The sequence below is a fragment of the Lonchura striata genome, chromosome 12 (genome assembly GCF_046129695.1).
Source record: "Lonchura striata isolate bLonStr1 chromosome 12, bLonStr1.mat, whole genome shotgun sequence".
Taxonomy (NCBI): domain Eukaryota; kingdom Metazoa; phylum Chordata; class Aves; order Passeriformes; family Estrildidae; genus Lonchura; species Lonchura striata.
The window spans coordinates 7,584,745-7,601,834 of record NC_134614.1 but is presented as its reverse complement, the minus strand read 5'-3'; the positions used below and the strand labels follow the sequence as shown (position 1 = coordinate 7,601,834).

The 17,090-nt window shown below is 43.3% G+C and overlaps 1 protein-coding gene across 4 annotated transcripts in view; it reads left to right on the top strand.

Moving 5' to 3' along the window:
- RAD54L2 (RAD54 like 2) overlaps positions 1 to 17,090 on the top strand; it is a 66,874-nt gene that overhangs the window by 24,626 nt on the left and 25,158 nt on the right. The window contains exon 1 of one of the 4 annotated variants that reach the window (XM_021529166.3): positions 10,169 to 11,979. The exons of the other annotated variants lie outside the window; for them this stretch is intronic. Within the exon in view, the coding sequence (XP_021384841.2) occupies positions 11,946 to 11,979 (34 nt within the window). The 5' untranslated portion in view covers positions 10,169 to 11,945. Of the gene's footprint in view, positions 1 to 10,168; positions 11,980 to 17,090 lie in introns of those variants that run through there. 4 annotated transcript variants of the gene reach the window in all.

Here is a 17,090-nt window from a genome sequence, read left to right as displayed (position 1 = left end):
GGGGGGATCTTTCCCTTGAGGATGAGCTCATGTATATTTCTAGCACTACAAGCTTTAGATGATTATTAATACTCCACAGCTATTTCTTGAAAAGGTGACAGACTGCATAAACATTTTTTGCAAACTAAAACTGATTACTTGTTTTAAATAATAGTGATTATATCAATTACAAAACTAACATTTTTACAGTTTGCTTGCAAACTAGTGGCTTTGTTTAGGATTTCCATGTATTTATGGTGGTTCAAATAACTTAAGAATTTTCCAGTGTTAATGTAATGTTATCCACACTTGGTGGTGGTCAATCATATAATCTCAGATTTAGCAGTGACTTGTATGTGTTTTGCATATTAAATCTGTTTTTGTCTTTCTGATACATGTTGTATGTGGAGTTAATCCTTGTGTGTAGTTTCATAGTCCTCTAGGAATTCTTCTTACATTCTGGGACTTTAGTGCTATCTTCAGTTTCGGCACATTTTTCTCATTTATGCTCAGTATTGTTTTCATTTAGCTGTCCTATAGGTGGTCTAGAGTTTAGTTTGTACTTGTATGGTACAGACTTTCAATATTGAAGAATGCAGCTCTTCAACCTTTGCCCCTGTCCTCAAGGAAACAAAAGAGCCAGGAAAACTAGTTTTCTGAATATTTCCGAGTAAGTGAAAGCTACATGGCTTACATCCTTTATCCATTTCTTCAGTGGTGGCCAGTTAATGAACCTGAGCATCATGTGTAGGAACTCTTCCACCTTTAGTGTTGTCTTTTTTCTAGAATGCTCCTTCCAGAACATTCCTATTCTGCATCTTACAGTCCCTTCCCTGGCTGCCAGACTGCACACCCATCCCAGCAGCATGCTTCAATCCTAGCCAGAGGCTGCCACTGCTTTTCCAGCCTTGTCATCCCTGCCCACTTCATCTGTTTTCTCATCACTTGTGGGTTGCAGCACCTGTTTTATCATATTTGATTTTGTGATAGCAATGCGTGACTGCTGGAAAATTTTCTTGTTAACTCCCTAAATCATTTTCACTAGAAATGTGATGTACTGATGACTGTAGAGATAAAGGGCTGTTTCAAGTCCTGCAGTTTTTCTCTGATCCTGGTTGTTGCTCAGGGCTGTGTAGGACTCCATAGGAATAAAAGATAATTTGAGCAAAGAGGAAACAAATCTCCAATATGGATTTTACAGATATTTTCAAATGTGTGGACCGTTTATACCTCAGAGCTTTCCCAAGGAAAGCGGTTGAGTGTTTGAATGAATCCCACTGTACTGTTCTATTTTTCCACTTTGGGAATGTCTCTGGATTATTCTGACTGATGTCTCTGGAATTCGTTATCTCTTATTCATATGTATTGCTGTAATTCTGCTATTAATAGTGATGGCAAGTTTATTGTTTCCTACCTCTGAATATATGGGTTAAACACTTATTTAAAGTGCAGTTTGGGGTAGAAGTGGTTGTTCAGTTCTCTCAAAGATGTCTTAATGAGGACAAGCATTCTGTCCTCAAAGGCTCCTAGTTGTGTTTGCATTACAGGGTGCATGGTACAGCAGACAGGGGTTGGAATCAGTGCTTTTAGGGTATACTAGTGAACAATTTTCCAGTACTGCAATAGTGCTGCAATTCTTACTGTGCAAAGATACAGGGCAAAACCAAATAATAACATATTAGGTGATACTGTTGTGATAAGACAATGTCTGTGGAATTGGCCTTGTCTCCAGCCCTGTGTTCTGCACTTTCTCCTTTGCTGTCCCCTCTTTCTTTCCCCACATTCCAGGGCTGGGAATGTACGAGATCTGCGGCATCTCTGCTTGACCACTGGAGAACTGGAGGAGCTTCTTCTTCCCAGCTCAGACTCATACTGTTCCTCCTACTCCTTGACCAAGTGCTGGAGCAAACCAAGACTGGTTTGTGTGGGGTTTTGTGGACATCAGATTCATAAAGAGGAGTGATGAGAAGCACAGTTGGTTGGTGGTACAGAATAGCAAATCCAGGAGAGGAGGACAAATGGGTGCAGTGGTGTTTTGCACTGCAGCTCCTTGGTAGGGTGAGGGCATCAGGAAATCTCAGAACATCTGAGAGACCAGCACATGAGGCGAGTGAGGGGGAAGAGAGACCCTTTTCCTCACCCTAGCGTCTTAAAACTGCTCACCCTTCTTATGACATTTGATAGCTCAAACAGAGCTACCTTTCCATTCTGCAGCACGATCCACAATGTATTTCTGTAGCTGCTTTCTGCTTGAACGTGAGCTGCCACTTGGTGCTCACAGTTTTGAACTTCCCCCCTTGATACCAAGGCAGGAGCTCTTGACTTCAAATGGCACCCACTGCTGATCCAAGCTTGAAAAGATCTCTGCTTACCTTGAGCCTTCACTAGAGAAAAGTCTGTTCATTTCAAGGGGTCCTGCTTGATCAGCTTTTCCTACAATTTTCACTTTGTTGTTGAGGGAAAAAAATGTTGGCATGAAATTATAGCGAGTATGGATTTTGTTTAATATGATGCTCCTCTGTGGCTCTTTGTGGGTCATCATTGTAGGGTGCAATTACATTGAAAGGGAAATCAATTTGTAGCTGCCTGGGCAAATTCTTTGTCTAATCTAATGGGAAAATGAGTACTTAACAGCATACTTACTAGAAAGGTCATTAGCACCTGGAGTTATTAAAGCTGAAATTATTTTGGAAATCTGTTTTTAAAATCATGTAGAAGTGTGGGCTAGTATTTCTTTGAATGATATATGAACGCATGCTTAAGGTACAGAGATCTGCTGCTCATTTTGGAGAAGGTGTTATTCATGTGCTTCCCACCCCAAAGCATTCTATCTTTTCTTCTCCCCAACAAAGTGCTGGAACAAAACAAAAGTGGGGTGTGTGGGAGTCCCCAGCTGGATGTGTGTGGTTGGGAACAGAGCAACTTTCTGTCCTTACAGGGGAAGAAAGGAAAGTCTTTGCTATAAATCTGTTCATTTTGTAGGCTCATTCTCCTCAAATATTACATGAGTTTTTGCTTTTTGACTTGGTTATTCTTATAAATAGGTCATGTTATACTTACCTGTGTGAAACTGAGAGAAAGGCAGAGGAAGAGCATGGAGACAGTCTCCTATCTTGTTAATGGTATCATATATAATTTTGTGTGCAGATTTAGAAAGGCCCATCCTGCTGGAAATAAGGAGAAGAAAAAAGAAATTGCTGTTAGAAAGTAATTTCCCTGCACTTTCTACCTGAAATTAATGATCCTGCTTGTGTTGGTCAATGGAGATTTGTTCCAACAATCTGAGACCTTTTGTCTTCTACTTTTGACCAGACTGCACAGCATTTTCTTTTAGGAAACACTGTTTTTAAGTTGTCCTTCCTATCTGCTAGAAAATTTAATTTATTCGTTAAGAAGAGGAGGAGCAATTAGGTACTTACTGCTTTAATCTCTTCACTCCTTTTAGAAAGCAGCCTTTCACAGCTGTGTCTCCAGGTGGCACCAAGGGCAGATGGGATCCCAAGGTCGAGGCAGCCTCAGGGAACAGAACTGCTCTTTGAGGAACCCTGCTTCCATCTGCTGCAGTGTGTGGCACAGTGGCCTTGCTTGCTGCGTGCTTCCTGCCTCAGTCTGGTGACACGTGCTTTCATCTCCTGGCCTTGTTAAGCTGGAGACAGGTGCTGGGGCTAAGGAAAGGCACAAGCCCATCACAGTAAGCTTGGAGTGGAGAGCAGCATCTTTCTGTTGTTTGAAAGTGGATGAGTTGGAATAAATAATATGGAAAAAAAACAGAAGTCAGGACTTTCCTAAGTCTAGAAAAGCACTGAAGACAATCATGAGGGAGGCTTTAACTGTAAACTCCTCTGTGCTTTGTATGTACCTATGCCAGAGTGGTGAGTCCTTATAAGTGATAATTCTGCACTTTAATCTACAAGTGGATGTTTGTAGTGCACAAGGTGAATTTCTTGGGGAAAGGGAAGAGTGATGATTGACATAATCTCACTTTTTCCTTCTTGATGGACTTCTCTATGTATATATCCTTTTGTTTTGGTTACTTGTGGCTGGATGCAGCTCCCTCTAGAGCCCACCAGTACTATTTCCAAGGAAGCTGGAAGGGCATATCCTGGGGAAAACAAACCTCTGCTCCAGTCTATGTTTGTTGCCTATGCAATGGCTCTGGTCTTAGTAAAGAGCCAGATCTGAACTTTCAGGTACCACTGTGCACTTTGATGTTCCTTACAAGCCAAGTAGATTTTCATGCTTGTAATTTACGTGGACTGTCTTCCAAGCCAATAATTGTCTGCAAAGAGGATTGCTTGTGTGGTATTATAAGAGGTGCAAAAGCAATCACTACCTGTAAGAGAATTTACTTGTCAACTAATATCCTGTCTATTGACATGTGTTTAAACTTAATCAAATTGTCATAAGAAACTTCATTACATTAGAAAATTATCCTTATGAATCATAGTGTTTAAATGTACTTTATCATATAGGTGCAGTGTGTGTAGGGCTCAGCCTCAGATGGTTGTGGGTAACTCCATAAATGTGCATCCAGTTGCAGATAGTGGATGCATTTCTCAGGTGATGTACTGTAACACTAAGAAGTTGAGGGGGTTTTGTTGTTCTCTCAGTTCCTGAAAGTGATAAGAGTTTTGTGTCTGTTCAGCAAATGCTCTCTGTGTTCACAAACCTTACATTTAAGATTTGTGTCGGTTTCCTAAAACCCAAAAAATTAGGATCTGTCTGGCTTCTATGTTTCCACAATCCAGCTGAATAAAATACAAAAGATGCAGTTGGTATCGAAGGTAGAAGGAGATGAGAAGGTATCATTTGCAGTTTTAGCAGACCTGGTTAATGAGTAAAACTGAAGAGTTACATTGAAATTGCAGAGGAGGTTTGCCTCTCATTTAGGCAAAAGCCCCACTGATTTCTCTGGGAATTCTGCTTTATTATAGAAGGCTGCAGATTTTACCTATTGTTTTTATCCTGGCGGTTTCCTAGGAGCATAATGTGTGTGTCAGAGCAAAATGATGTTTGTGTGTGCAGTCTGAGGGACTTGGCCCTGCCCAGCCAGCGAGGGTCCCTGTCCCCAGCATGTTGTGCGGACCCTGTGGCACCCAACTTCTTGAACTGGATTTACTGGACTCACTAAATGGTGATGTTAAAGAAAAATCCTCTAGAGTGCTTTGCTGGGAACAGCCAGTGCTGGATGCTTTGTTATCTCCCCTTGTGCCGATTCCGACGCTGCAGATTGCCTGGCTGGGCGCTGTTCTGCGTTGGGGCAGTTTCGCTGGTGGGAGGACGGTAGAGGTGCTTTGCCTATAGGCTGTTTGCCAAGAAATCAGGGAGGAATGGTGCCTGAGGTTCCGGGGCTTTGCGCCGGTTCCAGCATCCTAACTAACCCTGTGCACTAGGTTATTCGCAGCAGGGTGAGGTGTGGCCTGGGGGCTGCAGTGGGAAGGAAGGATGAGTTCCTGGGGAGCGCTGTCCCCCAGCCCCCTGCGCAGGGGATTACGGACTGCCGATGGCGCAGGTCGGTCTCAGCCTTTCGCCGGCTGCCTGCTCTGTCCGGACGCGGGGACTCCTTCCCGGTCTCCTCGGCGTACGGGAGCAGGGGGAAGCTCCCAAAGAAAACGTCGGTGACTCCCCTGCCCGCCTCCCAGGCTCTCTGACAGCAGCTTCCTTTTTGAGCGGGTGGCACGAAGTCTGGCATAGTCTGAGTGTTATATAACCTGGAGTAATGACTAGCTTTACTTCTTTAAAAGGAGGTGATGACGCCAGAGCTCTGCTTCCTTCAGAGCCGCCAATTGGGCGCAGGGACTGGCAGATCTCGTGAAATGATGTGGTGTTAGAACCAGCTACGCTTTCCCCCCTCTTTTCTCCCTCCTTTCCTTTGATCTATTGCGTATGATGGAATACAAAATAGAAATCTTTCTATGCAGTTCAGCAGCAGCCCACGTCCATGGCTCTGTATTTTCTATATATGTGTATATGGGGTTTCTCAAGTGTTTTTTTGCCTCTCTTTTATCTCTTCTCTTAAAGCTATCACAAATGTGAGAGTAGCATGAAGGTGGGGGGAGCAGGGTCAGTGAGTGAGCAGTTATTAACTGAATAAAGAATTGCTCCAAGTTGTCTACATGCTTTCCTGATAAGCTTTGCAGGGTATAGCGGTTGTGCTGTATTGGCCAAAAACTTGCATTTTTCATGTTATAATGCCAGAGAATCTCTAACAAAGGACAGGCCCACTTGCTCCTCTGTCCAGTTTGGGGTCTTTTCCCCCATGTACATTTTTGATTGTACCACATCTTGCCATTGCTAATAGGTACTGTATTCCCTCAGCTGCAGCTTCTGTAACAGTGATGAAATCATATGGAAACTAATTAGCAAATTTGTAATGTGGTATTTTCCCTCTTGAACAGGTAAGGAGTGGCAAAGTCACTTTGCCAAGTTCACCTGATGAGTGTGAAGAAGTCAAAGTGAAAATCCTCTGGTTTACATTTTAGACAGCACCCCTTTTATGTTCAGATGTACTGCATGAAACACTTCTTTCATTTTCGTCTGAGTTCAAACTATGCACGGGGTCTCCTTAATTTCATTTTCCCCTAATTTATATGATATTGTGCTGGTTTTAATGACTGGTTAAATAAAATCTGCATGTAGCTATATGTTATACAAGTGTAATATTAAATAATAAACATGTGGAAGGAGATGAGGAACTGTTTAAATTAAATTAGAAGTATTCTTCAGATTTTAAAACAGAATATGACATCACAGTTATTTTCTTTATCTTTTTAACTCCTTGCTTAGGCTTTAAAGAAACTGCAACACGGAACTTTTAGAAGTGTCTGGTTCATTGTTTGGGTCAAAGTAATTTTTTTATTAACAGTATTCTGTACTGCAGATGTTTAAATGTCTTGTTCACATTTTCTTCAATATGCAGTTCACTGACTCAGCCTCAAAAAAATTCTAAGTAGGAGTCAGAGGACTTTATTTTCACTTGCAAATACACAAATAGGAATGAGATGGGAGAAAGCTACAAGATAAAATCTTTTTGGGCTAGGTGAACAGAAACTTCTAGTTTAAATCTCTGTCAAAACAAATTTTGCAATTAAAACATCTAAACATCTGCAGATAATCTTCATCTATGTAAAATATTTAAATACTTGAACTGTTAGAAGCAATTTAAGAGTGGTACTTTTGTGTAGTCATCTTGTGATTTATGTCAAATTTGCACATAGCTGAAAATGAATGGAATGAAATTAAACTTGTACCAAAAACTCTTCAGTGGTGCACAAATATGTTGTGTCATCTACAGCAGTAGAGAAATTTAGCAAGTACAGAAATAAGGAATCAGTTTCTTGAATGTAACTGGGATTGTAACTCAATGGATTTAATTTTGATTAAAATTATGATAGATATCCATGGTATAAATTCTTCAACTTTAAATCACTACATCTTGTCTAGTAAAAGCTTTTTTTCTTCGGTACATTTAAACAACCTTTGAAAGCCTTGGAATCTCAAGCAGTGTGTTTTGCCACGGTGCCAGTGTGAAAAGCATTTGTGAGAGGCACTGCGTTGTGTCACTTCCTGTATTTTGTGCAATTAAATTTTTGTTACATATTATGTACAACTCCCCACACTTATGATTTAGATGATTTTGGGAAAGAAAATACACCAATATTTATATGAATAAAATAAAATGAGATAAAACAGATTTATCATATTTTGTGCCTTATGGTTCAGTCCTGAAACTCACTAAAGTCAATGGAAAAATTCCTCTGGTTTTCCATGGTTGGTTTAGATCTTATCAAAAAGTATTTTTATTTGCAGTGCAGTGTTTGTTTAAAAAGCAAATGATTCTCAAAGCCCAGGAATACTCAGTTGCCAAGACAGAGTGTTGTGGAGTCCGAGTGTGATTCTGTCTGAACTGTTCTGGGTGTATAAACAACACCTTATATCGTGTCCAACTCAAACCTGGTATTCCTGTGTGTTTTCTGTGTTGCTAAAACAACATGGAAACTAGGTCAGGGAAAGTGGCCTTAATGATGTGTGTGTGCTACTAGCAGGTGCTAATCAAGAGTGAAATGTGTCTGTCAAGCCTAGTTCATGTTTAGTAACTTACAAACAATTTGGGTTAGTAGGCAGCTTCCCTGTGCAGTGGAGGTCAGTGGAGTGTGCAGAAGGTGCAGGTGGATGTAGAGCATGGGGTGGGGAAGGGATTGTGCAGCCAGCCTGGAGCAGCTGAGGGTAGGCAAGGAAGGTCTCTTCTGCTTTATGGGGTGGTGATGAGGATGAAAAGCCTGGAGAGACAGGAACCACCCCAGCTTGCAGGGACCAAGAGCAGGGTGGCACATCAGAGATGCAGTGCTTCTTCTGATGCTGTCCTTGCTGGGCTTGGATCGGGTCATGCAGCAGTCATGGAGCTGCTCAGCCTGTGGAGCAGGGGTTGAGAGGCTCAAGGTGGACATCAGGCATGGGGCTGGGGAAGGAGCTACTTCACCTTGAAGGGAATGCATGTTTTGGGATGTTTTGTTGAAATTTATTTAGTTTAACTGACTTCAGTTGGATAATGTTCTTTGCTATACGGAGGAACTAATGTCCTGAAACATTTTACGGTCAAGTTTCTTGTCTGTATAAATAGGTTTGAGTTTTGATGCTTGTGAATTTGCAGTGTTCAGGGATGCTGACATTGCTGCTGGAAACATTTGTCAGCCAAATAAACATCTTCTGAAGGACCTTTATCTTAATATTCTATGAAAACACAAACTTCATAGTGTTGTTTGGGGTTTTTGTTAAACAGGTAATCTAATTTTTTAGCAAGGTGACAAAAACTTTTTGAGAAGCCTTCTTGTGATATATAGCACAGTTTGTACAATTGCAAAGAGCTTGTGATTTGAGAGGAGATAGGTGAGGTATGACCTGGGTAAGATTTCAGACCTCGTAGGGGAGGGAGAATGTTGTTCCTTACTGGTAAGACTGGCCTCATGGAAAAGCTGTTCAGTAAATGTACTTATCTGTAACAAGATTACCTTCCATGAGATCATTTTATAAACTGACTGTTTCAGGCAGATCTAATTCTTGGTTGTGTGAATATGTATTTATCCTGGCTAACAGAGATGCCTCACCAGCAGGCTGCTGTGAGTAGAAGAGCTAGAAAAATAGTTTCTCCATTTTGCATGCTAAGGTGAAGAAGGAAATTCTCCTTTTATTGCTGTGTCGCAGAAGGACAGGTATAGGTTTCCTTTTCCCCCCAGTGTATTTAACTTCCATTTTTCTCATGCTTGACTACTGTAATATGGATGTGTTGTGGTTTAACCCCAGCTGGCAGCTCAGCCCCACACAGCCACTCACTATCCCCTAGTGGGATGAAGGAGAGAATTGGAACGGTAAAAGTGATGAAGCTCGTGGGCTGAGATAAAGATAGTTAAACAGCAAAGCAGAACAAGGAATTCATCAACTTCCCATGGGCAGGCAAGTGTTCAGCCATCCCCAAGAAAGCAGGGCTCCATCACAGTAACAGTGACTTGGGAAGACAAACACCATCACTCAAGATATCCCCCCTCTCCTCCTCCTTTCCCCAGCTCTATATGCTGAGCATGACACCATATGGCCTGGGATATCCCTGGGGCCAGTTGGGGTCAGCTGTCCCAGCTGTGTCCCCTCCCCATTCCTTGTGAACCCCCAGCTTCCTCACTGTTGGGGCAGAGTCAGAAGTAGAAAAGGCCTTGACTCTGTTAGCCCTGCTCACCAATAGCAAAAGCATCTCTATTATCAACACTATTTCCAACACAGATCCAATGTATAGCTCCATACTAGCTGCTGTGAAAAAAATTAACTCTCTCCCAGCCAAAACCAGCACTGCATGCTTTGCAAATACCCAGTTGTATTTACCCAGTACTTTTTCTTAAATCTTGCTTTCCAGATTCATAAATCTGTTATGTCAGATGTTGAGGTCATGTCTGCTTATTTATTCCAACCCTACAAAGTCCTTATAAGGCCTCTTACAAGATCCTTGGCTATGCACTCTTTAATATATTTCTCCCTTTTTTCCCCCTTGATAATCACTGTTTACCTGTCAGGCTGTTTGAATCTGTGACATAGGTGAAAGACTGTCTTGTTACTGAGTGTCTTAATAGTAATATAGGTTTGGGGGGGGGGGGGGTGTTGGTTTTTTTTGTTTTGTTGTTTTTTTTTGTTTGTTTGTTTGTTTTTGTTTGTTTTTGTTTTGTTTGTTTGTTTGTTTGTAGTAAAGTTAATATAGTTCTAACTATGAAAAAGCATATTGGGTTTGTTTCAAAGTTGTGATATACCCTGAAGCACTGAGTGTGTTTTTTGATGGCAGCAAGCATTTGCAGTGCCCTGCTACCCTCTCAAATAAAAGGTCAAATAAAAATGGCTGGAGTCACACAAAGGGGAACTGGGCTCTGCCCTGGCTGTGCTTGCAGACCTTTAGATCAGCTTTTGCTGTTGTGAGTGCAGCTCATTGTCCTGGAGTCCTGCAGGTCTGTGCGAGGGCTGTTCGGACACCACCTGCTTTGCATTTCTTGTGCATGTTGTGGCTTTCCCAGCGCTCCCTCACCAGTTGTTTCAGTAAGCAGCTGACTTTGTTACATGGACAAATGCTCACTACCAGCGAGCTAATTTCATCACATGTCTCTCAGCCCAGGTTTGCTGTTTATTACTGGCATTAGATATGCTTGTGAAGGGAGCTGAGTGTGGATAAAGTCTCTGCAACACTTAAGAAGGTTAGGCAGGATGGATAGTCTTTAGGGGTTCAACTACAGCTTTAAAAGACTTATTCTGCAGTTATTTATTCCCTCTTGTGCCTGTTCTGATGCAGGTGAATGACTGAGACAAAGGCTTACTTGAAGTAATCTCCCATTCCACAAGATCTGACAAGTTCTTTCCTGAAAACTGAGAAACTTGCAGTGGTCTACAAGCTCCTGGTTTAACCAAGTGAAGAGAATGCTCTTTCACCTGTTATTGTGCCAGGTTACCAGCTCCATGAAATTGCTCAAGTTTAAGTCTCAGTTGTCCAGGATCCTTGCAAATTAGAAGGCATCATTCAAATAGCTCATAAAATAGCTCACAACTGCTTTCAAAGCCAGAAATGCTGTACTCCTTTTTGCATCTCCTTCCCACCCACCACTGAAACTCGGAAGCAGAGTTACGGTCCTGCGTGTCCCCTGCTCTGAATGTCCTGTTGTCTGTTGGGATTCCCCTTGCACGGGGCCCCACTGGAGCCTGAACGGTTATGTAAGGATTTTTATTTTATTCTCAGTCTTGGTCTCTGCCACTAGTTGAACTGGATCACAGGCTGAGTGAATGGGATCTGATCCGTACGGCGTGCAGCTCTGCTGCTCCAGAGGAGAGAGACCTCCCCTGTACACACCCACTCAGCCTCCCTGCTCCTCTGCTCTCTTCTAAAACTCTTTTCCCAGGCATAACTGAGGTTGGTCCCGCTGATCGCTGATCGGGAGTGCAGCTCCAGGCATCGGTCCCCAGTGGAGCAGCAGCAACTTTGAGCAGGGCTGTGTTGTTTGACTCTCCAGGCAGGGGAGGAGATAGTGACAATTTTTATTTAGGCTGAACACGAGGCATATTTAACTAGTTATATAACAGTGACCCTGGTCCGTCTCAGCTGGGTGCAGGGAGGATATATACGTACTGCTTCTCGTCACACCAGCTGGGTGGATTCAAGCACTAGCAGCTATTTACCAAAGTTATTTTCAGAAACTTTAAGTGCAGGTTTCCCTGCCTGTACCCTGGACTATTTTATCGGGAGTCTTTTCCCGCCTGCGAACTGAACAGCCAGTGAGAGTGGATTTAGTGCTTGCTGGGCTGTGGGCAGAGATAAGGAGTTGTCAGGAGTGACTGGAAACTTTTGTCCTGAAGACCCTGAGACAAGAATAGCAGAAGAGCTGAGAGTGTGCAGCCACGTTGAACAAGTGTGCAGGCAAAGGGCTTGCCTTGGTGCACTGAGCAGCATGCTACTCTTGGATGAGTCTCAGCAGTTTCCAGGTAGGACACAGGTGGATGATTTTGTGGGTTGATTTTTCTTTCTTTTTCTCCCTTGTTTTCTTTCCCTCTTGCTTTCCGGTTACAGGCCATTCATTTTCCCACCCCTGGGCTGGAACACCCCACTCAGTGGCTAGTAAAAGTCATGAGGGAGCCAAGGCTTTTCTGTAGGTCTCAGGTTTTAATGTGTTCCCTACCAGGCAGGGATGGAAGAGGTTGAGATTTCAGAGCCTTGCAGTGCCTGTTGGCCTGACAGAGGGGACATGAGAAGGAAGTTCATTCTTCCTTTGTGCCTATACATTCTGGGTCTGGTTATTGTTTCTGCTGCTCTTGTGTTTTAATGCTGCAAAAGTTCTTTTTTTCAAGAGAGAAGGCAGTTAATAGCAGTATTGTTTTATATCCACTGTCTTCTCCCCCACCCCTTTCGACTTCATGTGTATACTTTCCCTGCAACATCCGACTTGATAAGAGTTTACAGAGCTTCTTTTGTCAGTGAAATATTTGGTGACTTGCTGACCGGGCAACAATGTGAGCACCAGGCAGAGTTGTTGGTGCTTGCTCCAGATCCCCTAATTAGTGCCTAAGAGACTAAAAGCTACTTGGCCATTTTCCCCCCATCAAGTGGAAGATGCTGGTGAAATCCTAACAGAGTTCACAATCTGTGGATAGCTGCCACTTAATTTATTTGCTGGTAGGAGGATATTGTGTGTTGGAGAAAAACTTTGTTCAGATTTGAACTTTCTAAATTTGGAATTTAACTTCTTACTTTGAGGGAGGTACTTCGTGATGCCAGGCTTCTTGCACTTTGTTCATGTGGCAGATACCTCCAAAGTCATGCTATGAACTTAACAGACTGATCAAAAATGGTCCCCAGGAATTCCAGTTCTGGATTCCTGGTTTATTAGAGAAGTGCAGTGTGGTTATCATGAGGAGTTTTTACAGAAATAAACCATGCAATATTTGTTACCCGTTAGTGGGAAGGGGAGTACTACAAAAAAAAAAAATCCATCTTATTTTTCTGATTGTGGTGGCAGGACAAAGAAGCTAATTCTGGGAGAGTGTGAACTGAGAAAAAAAGGAATTACAATGGAAAATGAGTTTGGATAAATGAGGAATCTGGGTGATGATACAAGTGGCTTATGTAACTTAGTCTAGATAACAGGTATAAAAAGAGAAGACAGGGAGGGAAAGATGCTTTTGGAAATGAGACTGTAGGTCATAGATGGAGGGAGAATATAACGTTAGAGGCCTTTCAAAAATTTTGATTGGAAAGGTATTTGTACAAAACTAAGAGAGCAAAAGTGCAAATTAAATCCTCTTTGTACTTGTCAAGTTGTGAAGTTTGGGGCAAGGTTTGTCACAGCCTCTACCAAAGTCTCTAGCAGTAGAAAATTATCTCTCTTGGAGGAAGCCTTTTTAACTGATAAAATGAAGTTCTGTTCTGGCTGGCGGATCCAGAAGAGTCTCCATCCCAATTCTGCATAACCTGCCTGTCCCAAGAGAGATGATAAATTGCACAAGGTCACTGAGTGAGTCTGTGCAGAACTTACATATCATGTTCTTCCCTGGTTTTGTGCTTTAACCACTGAGCAATGTTTCTTTTCCTCTCTGATTTATCTGGCTTTTCCTCACTCCAGGTGCCTGAACACTTCTTTGGGGTCTTCAAAGTAGCAAGCACCTGTATATGCAGTGCTGTGATACTTTTTTGTGATTTTAAAAATGTTTATAGAAAGTTAGAGCAGATTTAAATTATTTTATGGTAGCACCCACCAGCTAGTAAATCAAGGTTTGTTGCAGTACACTACCTATCCCCCTGTTGTCCTGCAAGAAAAATGTCTTTTATGTAAAAATCCCTGTTTCCTTATGATATACACATATATTTCTTTCTTGATCATAGAGGTAATTGCCATTTTAGCAAACCTTTTGAAGAAACAGGTGTCTGTTCCTTTTCCAGGCTGTAATGTGCTTTGTTTTTAGGGTGTTGTGTATTTTGGGTGAGGGGATCCTATGGCATTGTGACTTCAATTTGTGTGAGTCTGATTGCCACAAACAACTTTGCAGCCTTTTGTCAAACTTCTTTAGCAGCACCAAAACTTTGGAAAGGAAAACTAGAAGCAGATTGTTGTTTCAGCGATGGTGTTTCATCCTGGTCTTATTAACTTTCTCCAGTGCTCTCGGTCACTTTTCTGGCTGCAGTTGATGGGAGAAGTGCCAGTGGAATGCAGTAGCACACAGGCTCAAACTCAACAATTTGAATTTTTCTCCCAAGTGATGCCTCCCTCATTAAACAGAGTCATTAAAAATTCCTCTGAAATTTCTTTAGAGACTGAGGCAGAAAAAGGGAATGTAGCTGAAGTTCTGTGCTTTGTTACAGTTCTAAAAAAAGCCCACAACTGTGTTGTGTTTTTTTCAAGTAGGAAATTATATTTATGGAAAAGAAAGAATTGTTGGTTAGAGCATAGGACAGGAAGCCAATAACTTGAGTTACTCAGCACTGATGCCTATCTCATTGCATTGATTTAGTTTCTTCCTCTGCAAGATGGACAAGAGGGTGTTTCACAGGATACTGTGAGGAGCTCATCATTCCCGTGAACTCCTTTTACACTGACTGGGGTACAAATGACACTATTATTATTTTCAAATCACTCCTCTCTTATACCACTACTCTCAGGAGCAACAACAAAGGACTCAGATGCTGGAGGGTGCCTTGTGCTGGGATTTTTCCCCATGCTGCTCTTTTAAATTAGGAGTAAGTGTCACCTGTCTTCTCCCTGTCCTTCTTAGCAGGTCCTGGGCAAAGCTATGGTGCAAGCTTGAGGCAGAGATTAAAGTTCAGCTGGTGCTTGTTGTTTGTTTGCCATTTTGGTGGCCTTGGAAGTGTGTGGCAGCAATAATCCCTTCTTTATTGTTTCTCATTGCTCTGAGGGTATGCTGGTATAAAGCTACAACTCCCAGCTACCTAGTGTAAATTAATGCTTATGTAATCATTGCATAATGCAGAATGCTTGTTCCCCTACTCGTCCTCTTTTCTTAGTCCCTGAAATTTATCCCTAGAAGAGTCATGGTAGCAGCCAGCTGGATTCACCATGCTTGGAATGTGTCAAGCCCCCATATGCATTTATTTTCACAAGATGGAAAGGGGAAATTTGTCACCTAAATCAATATTTAGCCACCTAAATAAACTAGATCATATTTCTCTTTTTTTAAAAAGCTTTGAAATGTTGTGAAAATAAATGAGGTTAAATCCGGTTGCTTGTGGTTTAGATCCCCATGGTAATTTTCGTAATCTGGCTGACAAAACTCTATTCTGGGTTACTAGATAACTGGGATAACCAGAAAGGGGAGGTTTCAGTTCCCTCCTGCGCACACATAGCTTGCTGAAAACTTCCCAGCACTCAGCCTGAAACACTTCCTGACTCCAGAGCAGTAGCTTTATGTAACTTATTGCTCTCGCACACCCCTGGCTAAAGGACAGATCCCTGCCTCCCTTGCTACCTCAGTGGGTGCCTTTCCTGTCTTTGTTTCCCTGTCTTCACCAATGCCCACAGTGTCTGTGTAAGAGAGGGAACGGCAGGAGAGAACAGTTTAGGTTTGAGGACTTTCATCAGGAAAAGTAGTTTTGATTACACAGCTAAAAGAGGGATGGCAGGTAGCAGCATTTTATATCTCTCCAGGTGTTTCCATCTCAAAGCACTATGAAAATGTTTGATTTGAAATTTCACAGCCCCCTTTAGAGCTAGAAATGGATATGGGATTGCCCAGTGCTCCAGAGTAGCTATGAGCCTGTGGTGCCTGCAAAGGGGAGGATGATCTGACGGGCACCTCACCTGGGCTGCACCCAGGGGCTTGTGCAGGAATGGGAGGAGGTCCTGGAGGGGCTGGGTGCCAGAGCAGGTACCTGCCACACTCCAGTGGCAATGGGGTGCCGGTGGCTGCGAGCCTGTGCCATACAACAGTTATATAAGTGCTCTTTGGTGTTTATGTAACCCGGGTCTCAGCGTCCGCAGCATTGAGGCCCCGCCAGAACAAGATCTCTTGGGTATTTGGGGCCTGGTTCTGCTTGCATAATCCCGAGGTTAGAAGATATATCGCCTGTCACCAAAGTTGGCTGTTTGATATTCCAGTTTGCCTCTCGGCACTTTTTGGCTGCTTCCTTTCCCTTTGGTTTCTGGGTGGTATATTCCTTGCTCCTGCCCTTCATTTCTGCTGCCTTTTGTTCCTGAAGGATTCCTTCAGGCCAGGAAAGGAGTTTTATTCTGCAGTGTAACCTCATCAGCAACTGATATGCTGAAAGATGTCTGAAGGAAAAAGAAGGGCAGTGCTGTAATTTATCTTCTAAAGTTTTCTATGTATTTGGGCTTACTTCTTGCTAGAGGAGACTGAAGATGGGTTTGGTGCTCATGGTCTGGCTCCCTCCTCATGCTCTGGCCCACAGAGTCAGTGGCTTTTCTTTGGAGTTCATCTCTTCCTTCATCCTCTGGTCCTGTGCTGGGGACAGAGGCAGCCTGCCATCCCTCACCAGCAATCTGCAGATTTCACGTAGGTGTCTTGAACCCACAGCGAGTGATCGCTTTGCTGATAGTTAGAGAAATGAAAAACATGTTACTCAGACTTCAAGCAGCACTCTTTGTTATACCAACATGACAGACTCTCTGTCTGGTTACAGTGACAGGTATGAACGACAGACCTAGGGTGGTTAACTCCTAGATAAATCAACAACGGGAACGAAGATGTACGTGCTTTTTGACAGGTGAGGGAAGCTTCCCCTGGGAGCAGGCTCAGCCCGAAAGAGCCTTTGTGCCTGGCAGTACCGTGGCTGTGACTCAGCAGGACAGCGGGCATCGCCGCCGGCACAGAGCTGGGGCGGGGCAGTGCCGGGAGTCGGTCACGGCTGTGGTCGGGGGGCTGCGTTGCGCTGGGGCCAGCCGGGGGCTGGGCTGCAGGTCCCGCTGCCCGCTTGGCCAGGGCGCGGTGCCTGCCCTGGGAGCTCCCACGGCCGTGGTCCTGTCTGGACAAGCGGACAAAAGGCTGTTCGCGGCTGTCGCGCTGGCAGCAGTGGCAGCTGCCGGTGACCGGAGGGGGCCGGGGGGCGGCCGGGCGCGGGTCCGCCGTGC